This window comes from Thalassophryne amazonica, chromosome 5 (genome assembly GCF_902500255.1).
Source record: "Thalassophryne amazonica chromosome 5, fThaAma1.1, whole genome shotgun sequence".
Lineage (NCBI taxonomy): Eukaryota > Metazoa > Chordata > Actinopteri > Batrachoidiformes > Batrachoididae > Thalassophryne > Thalassophryne amazonica.
In genome coordinates this window covers 107,573,682-107,594,195 of record NC_047107.1, presented here as the reverse complement: position 1 = coordinate 107,594,195, position 20,514 = coordinate 107,573,682, and the positions used below count along the sequence as shown (strand labels likewise).

General features: G+C 41.9%; 1 protein-coding gene across 1 annotated transcript in view; it reads left to right on the top strand.

Annotated features, from left to right (window-relative positions):
- idua (alpha-L-iduronidase) overlaps nt 1-20,514 on the top strand; it is a 30,957-nt gene that overhangs the window by 3,856 nt on the left and 6,587 nt on the right. The window contains exons 3-12 of the mRNA XM_034171073.1: nt 3,420-3,502; nt 4,551-4,658; nt 7,240-7,335; nt 8,209-8,411; nt 11,800-11,979; nt 12,380-12,593; nt 13,647-13,859; nt 13,953-14,074; nt 17,192-17,317; nt 17,552-17,628. Coding sequence (XP_034026964.1) covers nt 3,420-3,502; nt 4,551-4,658; nt 7,240-7,335; nt 8,209-8,411; nt 11,800-11,979; nt 12,380-12,593; nt 13,647-13,859; nt 13,953-14,074; nt 17,192-17,317; nt 17,552-17,628 — 1,422 coding nt within the window. The remainder of the gene's footprint in view (nt 1-3,419; nt 3,503-4,550; nt 4,659-7,239; nt 7,336-8,208; nt 8,412-11,799; nt 11,980-12,379; nt 12,594-13,646; nt 13,860-13,952; nt 14,075-17,191; nt 17,318-17,551; nt 17,629-20,514) is intronic.

Sequence of the window (20,514 nt, the reverse complement as noted above, 5' to 3'; positions counted from 1 at the left end):
TTTAGAAGATCTTCACTTAGCCTGGAAAAAGAGTTTGTTGCTCTATAAGAAAGCCCTTCGTGAAGCTAGGACATCTTTCTACTCATCACTAATTGAAGAAAATAAGAACAACCCCAGGTTTCTTTTCAGCACTGTAGCCAGGCTGACAAAGAGTCAGAGCTCTATTGAGCTGAGTATTCCATTAACTTTAACTAGTAATGACTTCATGACTTTCTTTGCTAACAAAATTTTGACTATTAGAGAAAAAATTACTCATAACCATCCCAAAGATGTATCGTTATCTTTGGCTGCTTTCAGTGATGCCGGTATTTGGTTAGACTCTTTCTCTCCGATTGTTCTGTCTGAGTTATTTTCATTAGTTACTTCATCCAAACCATCAACATGCTTATTAGACCCCATTCCTGCCAGGCTGCTCAAGGAAGTCCTACCATTATTTAATGCTTCAATCTTAAATATGATCAATCTATCTTTGTTAGTTGGTTATGTACCACAGGCCTTTAAGGTGGCAGTAATTAAACCATTACTTAAAAAGCCATCACTTGACCCAGCTATCTTAGCTAATTATAGGCCAATCTCCAACCTTCCTTTTCTCTCAAAGATTCTTGAGAGGGTAGTTGTAAAACAGCTAACTGATCACCTGCAGAGGAATGGTCTATTTGAAGAGTTTCAGTCAGGTTTTAGAATTCATCATAGTACAGAAACAGCATTAGTGAAGGTTACAAATGATCTTCTTATGGCTTCGGACAGTGGACTTATCTCTGTGCTTGTTCTGTTGGACCTCAGTGCTGCTTTTGATACTGTTGACCATAAAATTTTATTACAGAGATTAGAGCATGTCATAGGTATTAAAGGCATTGCGCTGCGGTGGTTTGAATCATATTTGTCTAATAGATTACAGTTTGTTCATGTAAATGGGGAATCTTCTTCACAGACTAAAGTTAATTATGGAGTTCCACAAGGTTCTGTGCTAGGACCAATTTTATTCACTTTATACATGCTTCCCTTGGGCAGTATTATTAGACGGTATTGCTTAAATTTTCATTGTTACGCAGATGATACCCAGCTTTATCTATCCATGAAGCCAGAGGATACGCACCAATTAGCTAAACTGCAGGATTGTCTTACAGACATAAAGACATGGATGACCTCTAATTTCCTGCTTTTAAACTCAGATAAAACTGAAGTTATTGTACTTGGCCCCACAAATCTTAGAAGCATGGTGTCTAACCAGATCGTTACTCTGGATGGCATTTCCCTGATCTCTAGTAATACTGTGAGAAATCTTGGAGTTATTTTTGATCAGGATATGTCATTCAAAGCGCATATTAAACAAATATGTAGGACTGCTTTTTTGCATTTACGCAATATCTCTAAAATCAGAAAGGTCTTGTCTCAGAGTGATGCTGAAAAACTAATTCATGCATTTATTTCCTCTAGGCTGGACTATTGTAATTCATTATTATCAGGTTGTCCTAAAAGTTCCCTAAAAAGCCTTCAGTTGGTTCAGAATGCTGCAGCTAGAGTACTGACGGGGACTAGCAGGAGAGAGCATATCTCACCCGTGTTGGCCTCCCTTCATTGGCTTCCTGTTAATGCTAGAATAGAATTTAAAATTCTTCTTCTTACTTATAAGGTTTTGAATAATCAGGTCCCATCTTATCTTAGGGACCTCGTAGTACCATATTACCCCATTAGAGCGCTTCGCTCTCAGACTGCGGGCTTACTTGTAGTTCCTAGGGTTTGTAAGAGTAGAATGGGAGGCAGAGCCTTCAGCTTTCAGGCTCCTCTCCTGTGGAACCAGCTCCCAATTCAGATCAGGGAGACAGATACCCTCTCTACTTTTAAGATTAGGCTTAAAACTTTCCTTTTCGCTAAGGCTTATAGTTAGGGCTGGATCGGGTGACCCTGGACCATCCCTTGGTTATGTTGCTTTAGACATAGACTGTGTTTCATAATTATTGTATGGCCTTGCCTTGCAATGTGGAGCGCCTTGGGGCAACTGTTTGTTGTGATTTGGCGCTATACAAGAAAAAAGTTGATTGATTGATTGATTGATTGTCTGCAGTGGTTTTGGACAGGTTGACAGGTGAGATCAGACAGGGGTCTCCATATGGACTATGATATTTGCAGGTGACATTGTGATCTGTTGTGAGAGTAAAGAGCAGGTTGAGTCTAACCTGGAAAGATGGAGATGTGCTCTGGAGAGAAGGGGAATGAAAGTCAGTAGGAGCAAGACTGTGTACATGTGTGTGAATGAGAGGAAGCCCAGTGGAATAGTGCAGTTACAAGGAGTAGAAGTGCTGAAAGTAGATGAGTTTAAATACTTGGAGTCAACTGTCCAAAGTAATGGAGAGTGAGATTGAGAGGCCAAGAAGAGAGTGCAGGCAGGGTGGAGAAAGGTGGCAGGAGTGATTTGTGACTGAAGAATATCTTCAAGAGTGAAGGGGAAAGTTTACAAGACAGTAGTGATACCATTGACGACGTACGGCTTAGAGACAGTGGCACTAATAAAAAGACAGGAGGCAGAGCTGAAGATGTTGCGATTCTCTTTGGGAGTGACGAGAATGGTCAGGATTAGGAATGAGCATATTAGAGGGACGGTTTGGAGATGGGCAAAGAGGCAAGATTGAGATGGTTTGGACATGCGCAGAGGAGAGACCCAGGATATGCTGGGGATGGAGCCACCAGGCAGGAGGAGAAGAGCGAGGCTAAAGAGGAGGTTTATGGATGTGCTGAGAGAGGAAATTACAGAGGACCGGGTGAGATGGAAACGATTGATCTGCTGTAGCGACCCTAACGGGAGCAGCTGAAACAAGATGATGATTATTAATGAATTTGTAATTTCTTGGTATACAAGTCGCACTGGAGATGGAGACCGGAGACACTGCTTATACTCCAGAAAATACATAAACATTTGTGCACAAGTGTAGCTGCTGCTTTGCTCTATTGCTGAATATAAGAAATAAATCAATAAAAGTGTAAACATCATGTCATACAACAATAATCCAGATTAATCAAAAAGTGAGGGAGAATTGTGTGGATTTTATTAAGGATAAGAATTAAATCATTAAGTAATCATACTATTGACAAAACATCATCTTAAAAATGTTACAAAAAGACAGCTTTTGTAAATATTGGTAAGTGAATTGATTATCCGAGCAAAGAATGCCGGAATGTTCTCTTCGAAAAGATTAGAATGGTCGGCATTATATTGCTTATTATTTCTAACAAGGTCAGAAACGTGGCAATGTTATGAATTTGCTATAACAAAAAGCATATATCCTCAAAGTATAACTTTTGTGTTCATAGTCTGATTTGTGTGTGTGTGGGGGGGGGGGGGGGGTCTTGTTTGACATAGGTGAATCAGTTTTTTTTTTTTTTATGTCCCAAGAAACTACAGTAGTCATGTTGTGTTGTAGAGATATTGGAGGAGAACCGCAGTACAACGTCACTAAACTGGACCAGCTGATTGAGCTTTTGTGGATTAATGGACTCCAGCCAGGTATTGTAACACTTCACCTCCCCCCCAGACTGGAAAACATTACATTGTAAATATGTGTTTCAGCGTCCTATAAATTTGGAATGTTTACTGAGCTGTCCTCTACCACTCTACTGGATAATATTCAGAGTGCCTTTAGAAATAAAATGCATTTTCCTTTGAAGCTTGGTAACACCAATACAGTCCTGAGCGCCTTTCTTTCTTGAATTGAAAGCGCTCTCGCATTCCAGTTAAGTTTTTTTCTTGTGTCCACATTTGCAAGTTGTCTAGCCAGATTGCTTTCAAATTCATGCAAAACTGCATGATCTTGAAATTTAGCCAGATTAATCTGTAACATCAAGCAGTTTAGATGAAACCTACGAAACGACAAGTCTACTACAAGCACACAAAGTGGGTGCCTCTGCAGACTCTGCACTTCTGCAGATGTTTCCACAAGCTTCAAAAGAGTGCGTGATCAGTCTCCTTTACTACACCACCAGTACTGGAGCACAATGTCCTCCTGTATCGCCACTCTACATGGTAAACCAGGATCCAACAACCTTTGAAAGTACCCATGACCAGAAGAACATCAACTCATTGGCAGCAGTCAATCACACAGTGAAGCTACATGCAAAACGTCTCCCTCAGTGAGATATAATTCACTGCAGTCGGAGTGGAGACTGAGACAAACGATAAGGCATCTAAAGAATGCCTAAGTGTGAGCCTCATCATGTGCTTACAGCCAGGGAGATACCATAGGAGGGAGCCTTCCACCCATCAAAATCTGGCCATCAACAAGTCTGCAGACCTCAGAGAGCACTGCCACTGAGATGTGGAGCTTTTCAGGCACCATACCACATGTTTTTAATCATGAGAAATGTCTGCTGCAGATTGGCTGTAATCATAATTCAACATTACATCTTGTTTACAACAATATTGCTATCAGTTACAAAATAATCAGTGATTTTATTCACTAGTTACATTTATATATTTTTTTTCTGAATTGATAGAAGAGTCAGTGCCATGTTATGCTGATAAAATTGAGCCTAAACTGTAATAATTGTTTTCTCAGATTTTGAACTGATGGGCAGCGTCTCCAACTACTTTACTGATTTTGAGGACAAGGCACAAGTCATCAAGTGGCGAAACCTGGTTTATGTCATAGCTAAGAGGTACATTGGTGAGTGAGTTTGACAGGTGCACATCCACTTTATGTAATATTTACAAATGACTTGGCATTTTTTGGCTAGTTGTGCTAAATACCTGTCAGTAATGTTTGGCATCACCAGTTGAATAAACATTTGTATTTAAATGGACTGCATTTATACAGCGTTTCCATCTGCATCAGACCCTCAAAGCACTTTACACATCAATGCCTCACATTCACACCGATGTGAGGCTGCTGCCAAGCCAGGCACCCACTACACACCGGGAGCAACTAGGGGGTTAAGGACCTTGACCAAGGCCCCTTAGTGATTTTCCAGTCAGGCTGCGATTTGAACTGAGGATCTTCTGGTGTCAAGCCCAACGCTTATCCATCACCTCCCCCCTCCCCATTTAGACGGGTTTTTAACGGACTTTGCATTGCCAGTTCTTAGATGAAAAATGTGGATGTGCCTCGCTAGTACAGGTTGAAAATACCACTATTGAAAATACCAGTTAAAAACGGTCAAAATTTGAACGTTGATTAAATGTCTACAAGCAGACCATCGATGTGACTGTAGATGAGCACGAGTACACGTACAGGCAAAACCGGTCCACAGCTAATGTCATCTCCACCGTGGTGCATCAGGCCCTCTCCCACAGAGAACAAGGACTCCTATGCAAGGCTGCTGTTACTCCTATGCAAGGCTGCTGTTCCTGGACTTCACTTCTGTGTTCAACACCATCATCCCGCAGAAACTGGTGTCTGAGCTGGCTGAACTAGGAGCCCCCTCAGCACTGTGCAACTGGATCCTGGACTTCCTGACTGGGAGGCCACAGAGTGTCAGGATCAACTCCACCTCATCCTCCACATCATCATCCTGAACACTGGCTCACCCCAGGGTTGTGTGCTCAGTCCACTGCTGTACACAGTGATGACCTTCGACTGCAGAGCCCAGCACAAGAATAATCTTGTTAAGTTTGCAGATGACACAACAGTGATTGGGCTCATCAGCCAAGGGGATGAGACCGCGTACAGGCGAGAAGTGGAGAACCTGACACGGTGGTGCGGAGACAACAGCCTCATCCTCAACACCCAGAAGACCAAGGAGATAGTTGTTGACTTCTGCAGGTCAGCCCAGGACAGCTTCTACCCGAATGCTGTCAGACTGTTGAACAATTCAACATCCACCACCGAACTGTGAACATTGCACTAACATGCACATTGTCACTTTCTTAATACTCTAACGCTGCTGCTGCTACCGACCCTGTGCCTTGTATATATAGTCTATGGCCACAGGGGTGCAATATTGTACATTGCAGAAGTTTATATTGCAAAAGTTTATACAATAGGTTAGGTTAAAAAATAAAATATAAAAAAATTGTCCCAGTTAACTACACCAAGACCTGGAGAAACTACATTTCGTTCTGCCTGTAAGGGTCAAATGACAATGAAAGTGAGTCTGAGTCTGAGTACAAATAAATGGTGAAAAACATTTACGCTTTTGAACCTTTTTGATCTTTTCAACAGTGGGCATATGCATTTTTTAAATGTCTTTTCAACGGAAAAATGCTCATTTAGTGCAGCAGATAAATGAAACAATCATGCAAATGGCAATAAAAGCATCAAATTCGGCAGAAATACTCCTTAGACACTCCTTTTTTGAAAAAAACGATTGGCCACTTGATTTTTCAATCGGTGGTCAGGTAGGGGTCAGTTGAAGAATTACACAGAGGTCAAAATTAAAAGATGCTCCAATCATTGAAAAATATTCCACATTATTTGCCTGATCATAAAGATTCCCAAAAGGTATAGTTTGGACTATCTGTGACTGAATTCTATGGAGTTACGGGATAAAAACATCAAGAATGGTGACAAAGGTCAGTGTCATTTTGTACAGGAGTCAAAAGTTAAAGTTGCTCCAATTTTGGTAAAAAGTAATACAAATTATTGGTTTAGCTAATAGGATTAATAAATCGAATAGTGTTGAATGCTTGGTCTCCAAAGTGAAGGTCAAACAAGTTCTACGTCTATTGGATTCTATGACATGTGACATATGATACCCCATAACGTGATAAGTAAGGATGATACATGGTCCAAACTATTCCTTTTTAAAATTCAAGTGGCCAATTGTTTTTTTCAAAAGAGGATTGCCTGAGGAGTATTTCTGCCAAATTTGATGCTTTTATCACCATTTGCAGGATTCCCCTCTAAATATTCTCTTATCTGCTGCACTAATTAGGTAGTCTCAGGAAAATAAAGCCATAATTTCACTTCCGCAACAATCCACACCAACCATTTTTAACTTCCTAAAACAAATTCTTAACAACTTTAGAAAACATGGACTTGTTTGACAATAAGATAATACTTCTGACAAAAACTACATCAACAGTCATCTCAACAGGTTTTACTACTACAGTGTCTTAGGTTTCTTTTTTCAGCAAATCAGTGTTAATAAGCATTTAAAGAAAGTTAGTGTTCCTGGAAATAGATGCTCCACATATTTATTTTTGATGTGTTTCATGGGTCATGTTGGTTTCCGAGCTTTATTTTGCACTTGTTATGGAAGGAATCATTATTGATATGATTTATGCTTTTTATTCATTTAAAAATCCAGAAAGGTATGGCTTGGGAAGAGTTTCGCAGTGGAACTTTGAAACATGGAATGAGCCCAGCAACCAGGACTTTGACAATGTCAGCATGTCAATTCAAGGTAAACCTATAATGCATCCTTCATAAATGTTTAGTGCCAGTTTTGTTATTGTTGTTTTTCCAGAGTATAGAGGTAGGCATTGACACCAGTGTGATGGCCTACCTGTTTTGTTTTTGGCCTTTGGTCACTTTGGTTCAGCAAACATTATATTTCAGTTGGTTGGTGGGCTAGCAGAGAAATCAAGTCCTTACGTAAACTTTACAAACCAGCCTGCTAAACTAATTTTTTTGGGCTTTTCTCATTTTGGTCAGGGTCACCACAGCAGATCTGGTTCTTGTCCTTGTTATTCCAGCTGGATGGAGTCAAATACCTTTGAGTCTGTGAAGTTATTTCTTTTTGAAAGCAAGAACCCTTTGCTATGGTTGCTAAACTAAAATTACATAAATTTCTTGTTTTTTACATTTGACTTGCAGAAGGAAAAAGTAATTTTTATGCTTCTGCGCAACAAAGTTAGGAGGCATTATGTTTTCACCCTGTCAGTGTCCGGGCATCCTTCCACATCTTGGTGACCATTTCTTGATGGTGTATTGGGGGAAGCTAGAGGAAGTATCCTTGTGAAAATGGGGGTCCATACCCTACATATCAATTGTAAAGCATCGGTCTATTGCGGTACAAATAGACCATATATCATCTTTAAACCAACTGTCTTTCACGACAGAAATAATTTCCAAACTTCTCATTATTACCTTGACTTTGAAACCATAGACCAACTTAACGTTCAGATGGGGCCATATGCCTCTTGTTATATATCAAGTCCAATAGCCATGGGGCATAGACTCGGTGTTGTGGTTTAAATCAGTTCAAATGTGTAGTTTATTATGTGTTGCATAATGTATGATGATGATTTAATTCAATACGAGTCTGTCTGTTTAGGATTTCTCAACTATTATGATGCCTGCTCTGAGGGTTTGCTTGCTGCTAGCAGGCTCCTGAAGTTTGGGGGTCCTGGAGACGCCTGTCACTCCCTCCCACACTCACCGTACTGCTGGGCCATGTTGGAGCACTGCTACAATGGCACCAACTACTTCACCGGAGAGACCGGTGTTCGGCTCGACTACATCGCCCTGCACAAGAAGGTTTTTCATCAGATTCAAGTTTTTAACATGAGCAGACATTAAGTGTGGTGTAGCTACTGACAAAATGTTTGAGTCTGACATTGGTCTTTAATGAATGGGTGCAAGTTTTGACTGGGGAAGTAAACTGCCATGGACTACCATCCCAACCAGGGGAAGCTGTAGATGCTTACCTGCTTCACGCTAAAGATTCTGGGGATAAGCACCAGAAAACAGTACATATGTTCAAGCTGTGTTCATGGATTGTAATTGACACAAGCCAGTTCTCTGTGGTAACATTTCTGACACTTTCTGTTTAAGGTCAGAAGGATCGTGAAGCCCCGCTTTCACGGTCTGTATTCATACTGAAAATCAAGATCAAGCGAGCTTTTGCCCTTCTGCTCCACAGGAGGTTTCTGTCCTCCATGAGTTTGGCTTAGGACACCTGCATTACCATTTGAGGGCTGTTTTACAATCAGGGTACATAAGTGGACTTTAAAGATAAACTTTGGTTTAATGACAAGGTGGAAATGACCAACAAAGTTTAGTTTGTCATACATGGCAATGGTCATTTGGTTTGATATCCCCATTTGTTTACCAGCAGAACTCTAATTTTACCAGTTTTTACCAAACATCTGTGTCATTTCCATAATGTTTAATTTTGATGGGCTGCCAGAACTATTATTTGGTAGGTAACCAATAAATGGACTAATTTCCCTGTCAAAGCCTACTTCAGTCTAACTCCCAGGATCATTGGCCAGTGGGGAAACGACTTGAAACGCGCATTCAAAAATACAGTGTCTTGTCTGTCAAAAATGTCCTGTCTGGAAATAGAGTGCATTTGAAATTCATCCACCAGTGTTATGTGAATAATAATTTTTTGTTTGAAAGAGGTAATCACTATCTGTGATGCCACAAAAGGATGTGTACCTAATTCCCTCAAATGTCTTTAAAATTGGGGTGTCTGTCAAAAACTGTCCTGTCCAGAAGTGCTTATAGTCCACCACTGTTTGTGAATGCAGAAACACAATAGCAGTTGTATACTCTGACTACATACTTAACATCAACTGTTTTTAGTAGATGTATATATGGGTACGTTGCACTAGTCTTCGTCTGTGTAATTTACACAACAATTATCTTAGACAAAAAAGGGCCTCTCTGGAAAGGTTGTACTTATTTTCAATCATGAAATAAATATAAAGGCAAACATTTGACAGGTCTGAAACTTTGGGCAGTTAAGTACCTCAGTCAGCAGTTAGATATGGATGAATAACTTGACCAAAGTAACCACTTTGATTTTGTGGTGCCAGTGACACATACTTGTATAAACCAAATGTGAATTAGCCCTTGACAGGTGTTCCGCCCCAGTCAGACTCCCCACCTGCCACTGTCCCCAGAGCAGGTCACGATCAGTGGGGCTGGGCACTTGACACCAGAAGCGAAATCCCGCTTGGGGCTTGCCTCCCCGGGTGTAGTGACACCCCCCCCCCCCCCCCCCCCAAAAAAAGAGAAATAAAGAGAAATATGTTTGCAGAGATAGGGTTTGTGATCAAGGTTTCCTGAAGTAATTGATCCATAAACTTAATTCCATAAACTGCTTGAGCTGGAAAAATACATATATCGTGAATGATATTCACGCTTTGCGGCTTACCTTTTGTGAGTCCGGCATTCACATTTTGGGGGATATTTTATTCATGATTTGCAGCAAAATTATTAACAGTTCATGGATATTCACAGTTTGTGTGAATTTTATTAATGGTTTGCAGGTAATTCACAATTTGCAACAGATTCAAGTTTTGGGGTCAACACTGCATTACAGCATAGTTACCTGGATGGCCAGGTAACTATGCTGGCCAAAACCATGCACCAGCATCGTTATGAGTCATATAGGCCTTGTGGGGGCATGGGAGGCATCCTGCAAAGGGGGCTTGAACCCCATTTATAACTGCTGGCAGGTCTAGTTTTTTTAATATTGTATAGTCTGCTTCGTTATATAAACTCAGAGTAATGTCCAATGTGATTAGCAGGGCAAGTATAGGCATAATGGAATCAGTGAGCGAGTCTGCAAAACTTGTCAGTGGCTCCATAAAAACTACTGCATATTTATCTTTGAGAACTTGGGTTCGGATAAATGCAGGTGAGAACTATTGAACCGCTTGTTTTGGGGCATGTTGCAATCTTTTAACATACCATAATAATTTTTTAGTTATTATGATAAATGTTAGTTGAAGTAGCCAGTCTGCTCTGTGTGAGCCTGATCCTGTCAGGCTTAGAAGCTATGCGGTGTTCTGCCTGGTTAGTACTTGGATGGGAGACCTCTTCGGAACACCAGAGGCTGTGTGTGTTTCTCCTGGTAGAACTGGAGTTGCGTCAGGAAGGGCATCCATAAATCTTGTGCCAGATACCAAAGACGATCTGGCTGTATCCACTGTGGTGATTGTGAACAAATGTTAAATGTTAATTTAAACAGGAATATTGGTGTGGGGAGGGGTGGAGGGGGAGCTCCCTGCACATTAGCCAAAAGCGAGAGGCAAAAGGGGACAAGCAGTCAGCATTTGTCGCTTCATGGGCGTTCTCAGGGTGTGGCCAGCTCATAGTTACTTGACATTAATCTGGACAGTGTTTAATGATAGATAAATGATGGGAAAACACCTGACATGGTCACAACAAATTTTTCCTTCATGCTTGACTGCTTAACAGAACCAAAGTAGCTTGATTTCTTTCAGTCCAATGTCTTTCACAGTCATGTTCCTTGTATCTCTAGTTATCATGCAAACATCTCTGTACGATGTCTTGTAAATCACTTCAGAGGTATTATCTGGTGACAAAGAAGCATTTTTAGATTCAGAAGTGTTTAGTTCTCACGAACATTTACAAAATATACAATGGAAAAAATGGCAAATTTATACAGAAATAAAGCTGTTTTGGGGCTTTTTCTGCTTTGGAGCGTATTCCTCTATCTTGGATATTTAGTTTGAGCGAATAACCTGCTGACGTAATGCTGCCTTTTCTCTTAGATTGATAGTCGCTGTGTAGTGTTGCTCAGAATTTGCATAAAATTTGACTTCTTGCCTATTTTGGATCTGCCTGGCTGGTGGCAAAGCGACCGTTGTCTATTGTCACTGCATACTGCCCCCTCTGATTGAAAACGAATGACAAGCCATTGCTTTGCCTCTGTGGCTTGTGTTCAATGTGACGGTAGGGTTATGCTATGTAATTTCTGAAGTCTTATTACTCACTGCATGGTGCTCATAGCCACACAGATGACCTTTGCTTGTGTAGGAATTATGCTAATAAATGCCTTGTTTTCATTTAACAGTTTTTTGATACCTGTCACCCAAAAGAAAATCATATTTGATGCAGTTGGAATATCTTCATTACAGCACTAAAACAGTCTTTTGCCACCTTTCAGGGAGGAGGCCACTCCTTGCCTATCCTGCAGCAGGAGATCCAGACAGTGGAGGAGATCCAGAAGCTTTTCCCACGGTTCCGCAGCCTCCCTGTTTACAATGATGAGGCTGACCCGCTCGTGGGCTGGTCGACTCCGCAGGAATGGAGAGCTGATGTGACATATGCTGCCATGGTGGTCAAGGTAGGGTTAGGGTTAGGATTCCGTACTGTCACAAATCCACTCGATCATTACAAAAATTGGGCTATTGATGGCGAAATACAAGGCACAAGCACAAATATGCCTGTTTCTGTGTGAAGTAAACACGTCGTAAGTTATCTTACTGGGTTGTGGAATTTATCCAGCCCTCAGGCCACCACTTTGAGACCCCTACTACACTGATGGTGTTATTCAGGAAAAATGGTGGTTTTCAACAGTTGGTAACAGGCAGATATTTTCATCAGACAGTAGCAAAATACTAGCTGAATTCAAGAGTGGGGGTTCATTTTTTTATTTTTATTTTTAATGTTAACAAATAGACAACTGTTTTAAGATTTAAACCTAAAGCGAGCTGACTGAACATGTTGATTGTCTCCACATGCAGGTTATCAAACAGCACCAGGATCTGCTTGCTGATCCAAACTGCACCATCAATTACACCCTGCTGAGTAACGACAACGCTTTCCTCAGCTACCACCCACACCCCTTCACACAGCGCACCCTGACGGCACGCTTCCAGGTCAACAACACCCAACCCCCTCACGTGCAACTGATCAGGAAACCCGTGCTCACCGTCATGGGCCTGCTGGCTCTTCTAGGTGACAACTTCTATAATCCCCATCAGATGAATTTGAACTGACAAGTTAACAAGACTCAAATCAGTACCATTATATTTCCAGTTGTGGTCACTGATTTACATAATAGTGCAAAGCACGGCTGTTTGTTGCCAGTCTGACACAAAATGACTCCCTTCTGCATCTCTCTTTTTTCACTTTGGGTTGCCACAGCAGATCTGAGGTGGATCTGCATGTTGATTTGGCACAGGTTTTTCACTGGGTGCTCCTCCTGACACAGCTCCACATTACATTGAGAATGGGCACAGGTGCCTTGAACCAGGAATCTAACAAACGCACTAACCACTTGGGCACCAACCCTGCCCTGTTGCCACTTTTCTAATGAGACCTTGTTTTTTCAGACTTATCAGTGATGTATTGTGTATGAATGAATGCTAAGTAGATGTGTTTATTGGCTTAATGATGATGTGCTTCACTGATGGTGACATCTGTTTGGGCTCGACCTCTAACACTTATCTGTTGAGTTATCTCTGAAGTAATCAAAAAATAACGCCTGAGCAGCCAGTTGTCCAGCTGCTTTTGAACCGTTTAAAAATAACGCAATGCGAAAATAACCTCGGCTGTATGAGTGTGTAATCAATGAAAGAGTGTGTAGAATGAATGTGACCTTTTAACCCCTTAGAATAGGTCAAGGTTAGCCATCTTTGAACTTGTCCAAGGTCTGTGTCCCAAGAATGCTCCCTGTGAATTTGAAGACCCTGGCAGTAATAGGACTGGACTTATGCTGAACACAGAGATGGATGATGGACGCAAAGTCTCCACAAAACCCAAAAAATGGAAAACACCAAACAAAAAGTGCTGAACTCCCTGAACTGTTCAGCTGGTTTTGGTGTAAATACAGTGGATATGCACTGAATAGAGTTTTGACTCTAACAACTGACTCTTCACTTGAAAACTTGTGGTATTTTATGTGGAACCTTGCTCATTGTCTTTGTCAGGTTCCAGCATTCATCCAAGTCAAGCTTGGTCTTGTCACATTATGATCATCTTGTTGTTCTTGTCTGATTCTACCTTAAGGAGACACCCAGGTTGCTGCCGTGGTTGTGAACTCTGCAGGATCCAGCAGCGGCACAGTGGGAGTTCTTGCCAGCAGCCACAGACCTGAAACAGCAGGCGGTTCCTCTGACAGTTGGCAGGCAGCAGCTTTGGTCTACAACAGTGACGACAACAGCACCTCCAACCGTTCTGATCATATCACTGTGTCACTGACAGGACTGCCTGCACTGAAGGGTGAGCATAATAACCGGAAACCTGACCGATCCTCAGAGGGTGTAGTCTGGTGGAATGATGTACTGTATAGCTTATTGTCTGTGTGCCACCCAGGCCTGGTTTATGCCACCTATTACATGGATAATAACGTAAGCAACCCGTACCAGCTGTGGCAGGTGATGGGCCGCCCTGATTACCCCACACCACAACAGTTCAGACAGCTCAGGAGTGTGCAGGTACCATCTTCAAACAGGAAGCCCCAATGTTTGTCTACATGTATTTTGTAATTTATACTGTGAGGTATTTCTGTATTTTTCAGCCAAAGTTTCGATGTTGTGATACAGTCATACCCCCGCATCCACAGTATCTTGTTGAGGAAACTCAAGCTTTGATTTTGGAAGTCATTCTAGGCCCTGCTCTTGTCTTTGACTTGTTCTTTTGGTCAACGTTCATAGGGGGCCCTTTACCACTCTCTACATCACTCACTCTCACTCACTCATCTTCAGCCGCTTTTCTGGGTTTGGGTCGTGGGGGCAACACCTCCAGCAGGGGACCCCAGACTTCCCTTTCCCGTGCCACATTGACCACCTCTGACTGGGGGATCTCGAGGCGTTCCCAGGCCAGTGCGGAGACATAATCTCTCCACCTAGTCCTGGGTCTTCCCCGGGGTCTCCACCCAGATTTGTAAGCATGTACCTCTGCCACAGCTGAAACACCTTTAAATTATACATTGGAATTGACTATTTATTGTCAAAGCTCAACCTTAAACTGTTTGATGTGTGTGCTGAAATATTTATGACTGACAAGTCCAATGTTCTGAATGATCTTTTGTCTGTCTTCCCATCATTCTAGAAAAATTTATTGATTTTGGAAAGAAAAAAATCAGATGGCGCTGGTGCAAAATGTCACACTGTTGGACCTTCATGAGATCTGGGTTGAGAACATTGTCTTCAAGTTGCCGTAACTCGCACGTAACACATTAATATAGCCGATAACAATTATTTTTGATTAAAATATTTAGTGGCTTAATGGCATCCTGTGCAGTGAATGAAGGAACACTCCCTCTGTGCTCTGAGCTTTTCTGTCTCTTGTTTATGCTCCCTGTTTGGCCGCGAGAAAGTGTAGTGCATCAGATTTTTATGTATGCACGTTTACTGCATCTGAGTCTTGCCTTTTGAAACTTGCTTCTCCCCGTTTATAAAGAGATAGCAGTGCTAACTACAACCCCTGGCAAAAATTATGGAATCACCAGCCTCGGAGGATGTTCATTCAGTTGTTTAATTTTGTAGAAAAAAAGCAGATCACAGACATACACAAAACTAAAGTCATTTCAAATGGCAACTTTCTGGCTTTAAGAAACCCTATAAGAAATCAAGAAAAAAAATTGTGGCAGTCTGTAACGGTTATTTTTTTAGACCAAGCAGAGGGAAAAAAATATGGACTCACTCAATTCTGAGGAATAAATTATGGAATCACCCTGTAAATTTTTATCCCCAAAACTAACACCTGCGTCAAATCAGATCTGCTCGTTAGTCTGCATCTAAAAAGGAGTGATCACACCTTGGAGAGCTGTTGCACCAAGTGGACTGACATGAATCATGGCTCCAACATGAGAGATGTCAATTGAAACAAAGGAGAGGATTATCAAAGATTATCAAGAGGGTAAATCATCACGCAATGTTGCAAAAGATGTTGGTTGTTCACAGTCAGCTGTGGCTAAACTCTGGACCAAATACAAACAACATGGGAAGGTTGTTAAAGGCAAACATACTGGTAGACCAAGGAAGACATCAAAGCGTCAAGACAGAAAACTTAAAGCAATATGTCTCAAAAATCGAAAATGCACAACAAAACAAATGAGGAAGGAATGGGAGGAAACTGGAGTCAACGTCTGTGACTGAACTGTAAGAAACCGCCTAAAGGAAATGGGATTTACATACAGAAAAGCTAAACGAAAGCCATCATTAACACCTAAACAGAAAAAAACAAGGTTACAATGGGCTAAGGAAAAGCAATCGCGGACTGTGGATGACTGGATGAAAGTCATATTCAGTGATGAATCTCGAATCTGCATTGGGCAAGGTGATAATGCTGGAACTTTTGTTTGGTGCCGTTCCAATGAGATTTATAAAGATGACTGCCTGAAGAGAACATGTAAATTTCCACAGTCAATGATGATATGGGGCTGCATATCAGGTAAAGGCACTGGGGAGATGGCTGTCATTACATCATCAATAAATGCACAAGTTTACGTTGATATTTTGGACACTTTTCTTATCCCATCAATTGAAAGGATGTTTGGGGATGATGAAATCATTTTTCAAGATGATAATACATCTTGCCATAGAGCAAAAACTGTGAAAACATTCCTTGCAAAAAGACATAGGGTCAATGTCATGGCCTACAAATAGTCCGGATCTTAATCCAATTGAAAATCTTTGGTGGAAGTTGAAGAAAATGGTCCATGACAAGGCTCCAACCTGCAAAGCTGATCTGGCAACAGCAATCAGAGAAGGTTTGAGCCAGATTGATGAAGAGTACTGTTTGTCACTCATTAAGTCCATGCCTCAGAGACTGCAAGCTGTTATAAAAGCCAGAGGTGGTGCAACAAAATACTAGTGATGTGTTGTTTTGTTTTTCATGATTCCATAATTTTTTCCTCAGAATTGAGTGATTCCATATTTTTTTCCCCTCTGCTTGGTCTAAAAAAGTAACCGTTACTGACTGCCACAATTTTTTTTCCTGATTTCTTATAGTGTTAAAGCCAGAAAGTTGCCTTTTGAAATGACTTTGGTTTTGTGTCATGTCTGTGATCTGCTTTTTTTTCTACAAAATTAAACAACTGAATGAACATCCTCCAAGGCCGGTGATTCCATAATTTTTGCCAGGGGTTGTATTCATTACATTGCTGTTTTTTTTTAACTTCCAAAGCTGGCGAACAGCAGCGATTTTCTTTATATGTATCCAGAATTACAATTAGAGGCTAAAAATGTCTGTGACTGAGAATGTGGTTGGATCCTCACATGTCTGGGTTTTCCTTTTAGCACGTCTTCAGCGTGCTTAAAGGATCCAACTACTGTTACTTCTAATTCATGCAGAGGGGAGTGGATGGAGTGACTGAGGAGGGGGGCTTTGTTTGCATCCAGATGTGCAGTGCTTGTGTGACATCTTTTGGCAGAAATATATTATTAATGCCACCTTTTCTTAAGTAATCAAGAAAAAGCCATGGCAAGTTTAAGAGTGAAAATGGTTGTCAAGTGTCTTAGTGGGTTTGTTTTGTAATGTAGCATGGCAAATTGTTGATGCCGAGGCCATGTATTGCTCAATCCCACTGATGGTGAGTGCATGTGCAGGATCCTCAGGTTGATGGACCCTGGCCAGTTCCTGAAGGAGATACTCTGACTCTGAAGGCTGAACTATCTGTGCCGTCCGTCCTACTCGTCCATGTTTGTTCCTGGTCCAAAGGTGTTCCAGAACAGGTCAGTACCACCACACACCTCAACTTGAAATTTCTAAATAAATTAAAAACTGTACAATTCCTCTTCATTGTGGATGATCTCAATGAGAGTTGCCTTTTCATAAGTAAAAGTAATGTTGTTTTGTCTTGGTATTAACATTAAAGAACTTCAGCGGATTTATCGTCATACCACTATTTGTAGTTTTAAGGATTTGTTAGAATCCACCTTCAGTTTCTGTATTTGGCCTTTACTCAGGTTAATGGTTTACGCTTCATCAGGATCACCAGAGGCCAAGTCCTGATTGTCTGGTCGGATCACTGTGTTGATTCCAAGTATGTACAGTATGATTGTTTATTATTTCAAGGTTTGTTGTAAACTCTGTTTGATTTTGGTTAAATTTAGTACAAAGGCAGGGATTGCATCAAGGAAGCATTTATTATACTGATTTCCCTGTTATATGTACTTGGCTGAAAGAGCGCCCCCACTTGCACTTCAACTCGGTAAAGTACGAAGAAACAGAAAACTGATCACCCTGGGCAGGAGTTTGCACTCTCTTTAAGGTGTCACAATGTTTTCTTCTCTGTCTCTTGATTGAGTTTCTCTTCAAATACAATTACAAAAGTCCTAAATGTGCACTCTGGAAATTGGAGTGACTGGATGAATAGCAGGGTTTTTCCTGCATAGTGTCACCCCGCTCTCGTCAACACTGAGTTTTGCTAAAGGTGCGTTTACACATAACCAAGACGCGTTACGAATGTCATTTTTCTGTCATTCGTGACACATTCCTGACATTCTTAACGTGATTTAACGCATCTGAATAGGTTTCTTAATAGTGCGTGTTGGTGCGTGATATTCTTGATATTCGTGGAGCATGTTTTTGCCTGTCAAAAAATCTTCCACGAATGTCACACACCACCCTCATTTCATCTCACGTCGTGGAGGTCGCAACTGAGCGTGTTGATCCGTCTTGATGAGTATTGATCCTTAATAGAACGTGACAATGTTCGTAATGGTTCCTGTGATGGTTCTTGGAGCCCAAACTGTCACGCGTTATTACGAAGTGACACGGAAACTGTCAAGTTTTGACACGACTTGTAACGCGGCGTCACATTTCACTCCGCGCCACGACAGATCAGTTTTCTGTCACGTGCGCACAATTAAACTCGGCTCCAAGTGTCGTTCCACAGTTCTATTCTTGACCGTGTGTAATGGTTCCTGATAATTCTCCAGCAACACGTGCCATTAATCATAATGTTTGGTAACAGGTTGCAGCAGTTCCTGAGGACACCTGACGCCTCTGCCCCGAATAATCGTATTTGTGATCGGCGGCCAAGAATGTGTACTTCGTGGCATTCGTGACTTGTCGTCGTTATGTGTAAACGCAGCATTAAAGTAAAGGTTTGAGGAAGAATATTTTAATGAAGTATTTCCTGTCGGGCACAAAAAGTTATAGTCTCCTTCATTTTTCAGTGACATGTTTGTCATTCTACAGCTTTAAAATCACCACAGTTGCCAAGAGCACATCTGATAAATTCTTTATCAGATTCTGCTGCCAGTTGATGCAGGTATCAGAATTATCAATGCAGCACAAAAACTTAGAATCCAGAGAATTTAATATTTTGCAGACATGCAGAGCATCCAGAAACTGTTCTCACTACTTTGCTTTCCCCACATTTTGTTATGTTACAGCCTTAACTGAATAAATCCAGCTATTTTCAGATCTCTCCAGAGATGTTCAAACAGATTCAGGTCTGGGTTCTGGCGGGGCCACTCACGAATATTCACAGAGGTGTCCTGAAGTGTGCTTAGGGTCACTGTCCTGCTGAAAGATGAATCGTCACCCCAGTCTGAGGTCAAGAGCGCTCTGGAGCAGGTTTTCATCCAGGATGTCTCTGTACATTGCTGCATTCATCTTTCCCCCAGTCCTGACTAGTCTCCCAGTTCTCGCCACTACAGCGTGATGCTGCCACCAGCATGCTTCACTGCAGGGTTGGTGCCTGGTTTCCTCCAAACATGATGCCTGGCATTCACACCAAAACCTTCAGTCTTTGTCTCATCAGACAAGAGAATTTTGTTTCTCATGATCTGAGAGTCCTTCAGGTGCCTTTTGGTAAACTCAAGGTGGGCTGCCATGTGCCTTTTACTAAGGAGTGGCTTCTGTCTGGCCACTGTACTGTACTGTACAGGCCTGATTGGTGGATTCCTGCAGAGATGATTGTCCTTCTGGAAGATTCTCCTCTCTCCACAGAGGAATGCAGATGCTCTGACAGAGTGACTATCGGGTTCTTGGTTACCTCCCTGACTAAGGCCCTTCTTCCCCTATCGCTCAGTTCAGAAAGGTGACCAGCTCTAGGAAGAGTTAACTTCTTCCATTTACGGATGATGAATGGCACTGTGCTCAGTGGGACCTTCAAAGTTTCTGTTCCCTTTCTCAGATTTGTGCTTCGAGATAATCCTGTTTTGGAGGTCTACAAACAATTCCTTTGACTCCATACTTGGTTTGTGCTCTGACATGCACTGTCAACTGTGGAGCCCTATATGTAGACAGGCGTGTGCCTTTCCAAATCATGTCCAATCAACTGAATTTACCCCAGGTGGACTCTACTTAAACTGTCAATACATCTCAAGGATCATCAGTGGAAACAGGATGCACCTGAGCACAAGTTGAAGCTTCATGGCAAAGGATGTGAATACTTGTGTACATGTGATTTCTTAGTTTTTTATTTTTAATAAGTTTGCAAAAATCTCAAAGGTTTTTTCACATTGTCATTATGGGGTATTGTGTGTAGAATTTTGATGAAAAAACTCCCCCTCAAACTGCCACCTTATTGTGGTGGGGAGTTTGCATACCCGGATGATCCTAGGAGCTATGTTGTTGGGGGCTTTGTGCCCCTGGTAGGGTCTCCCATGGCAAACAGGTCCAAGGGGACGGGTCAGACTAAGGGCAGTTCAGAAGCTCCCATGACCACTATGAAATCAAGGACTGAGACGTCGCCCAGGTGGTCGGGCCTTAGCCCACAGGGGCCCAGCCGGGCCCAGCCCGAAAGAGCGACGTGGGTTCACCACCTGCAGAGGGGGCCATGGGGATCGGTTGCAGAGCGGACTGGTTGGCGGTTGAGGGCGGGTAGCCCAGTCCATGCTCACAGCCTCTGGGGACGTGGAATGTCACCTCGCTGGAGGGGAAGGAGCCTGAGGTTGAGAGGTACCGACTAGAGATA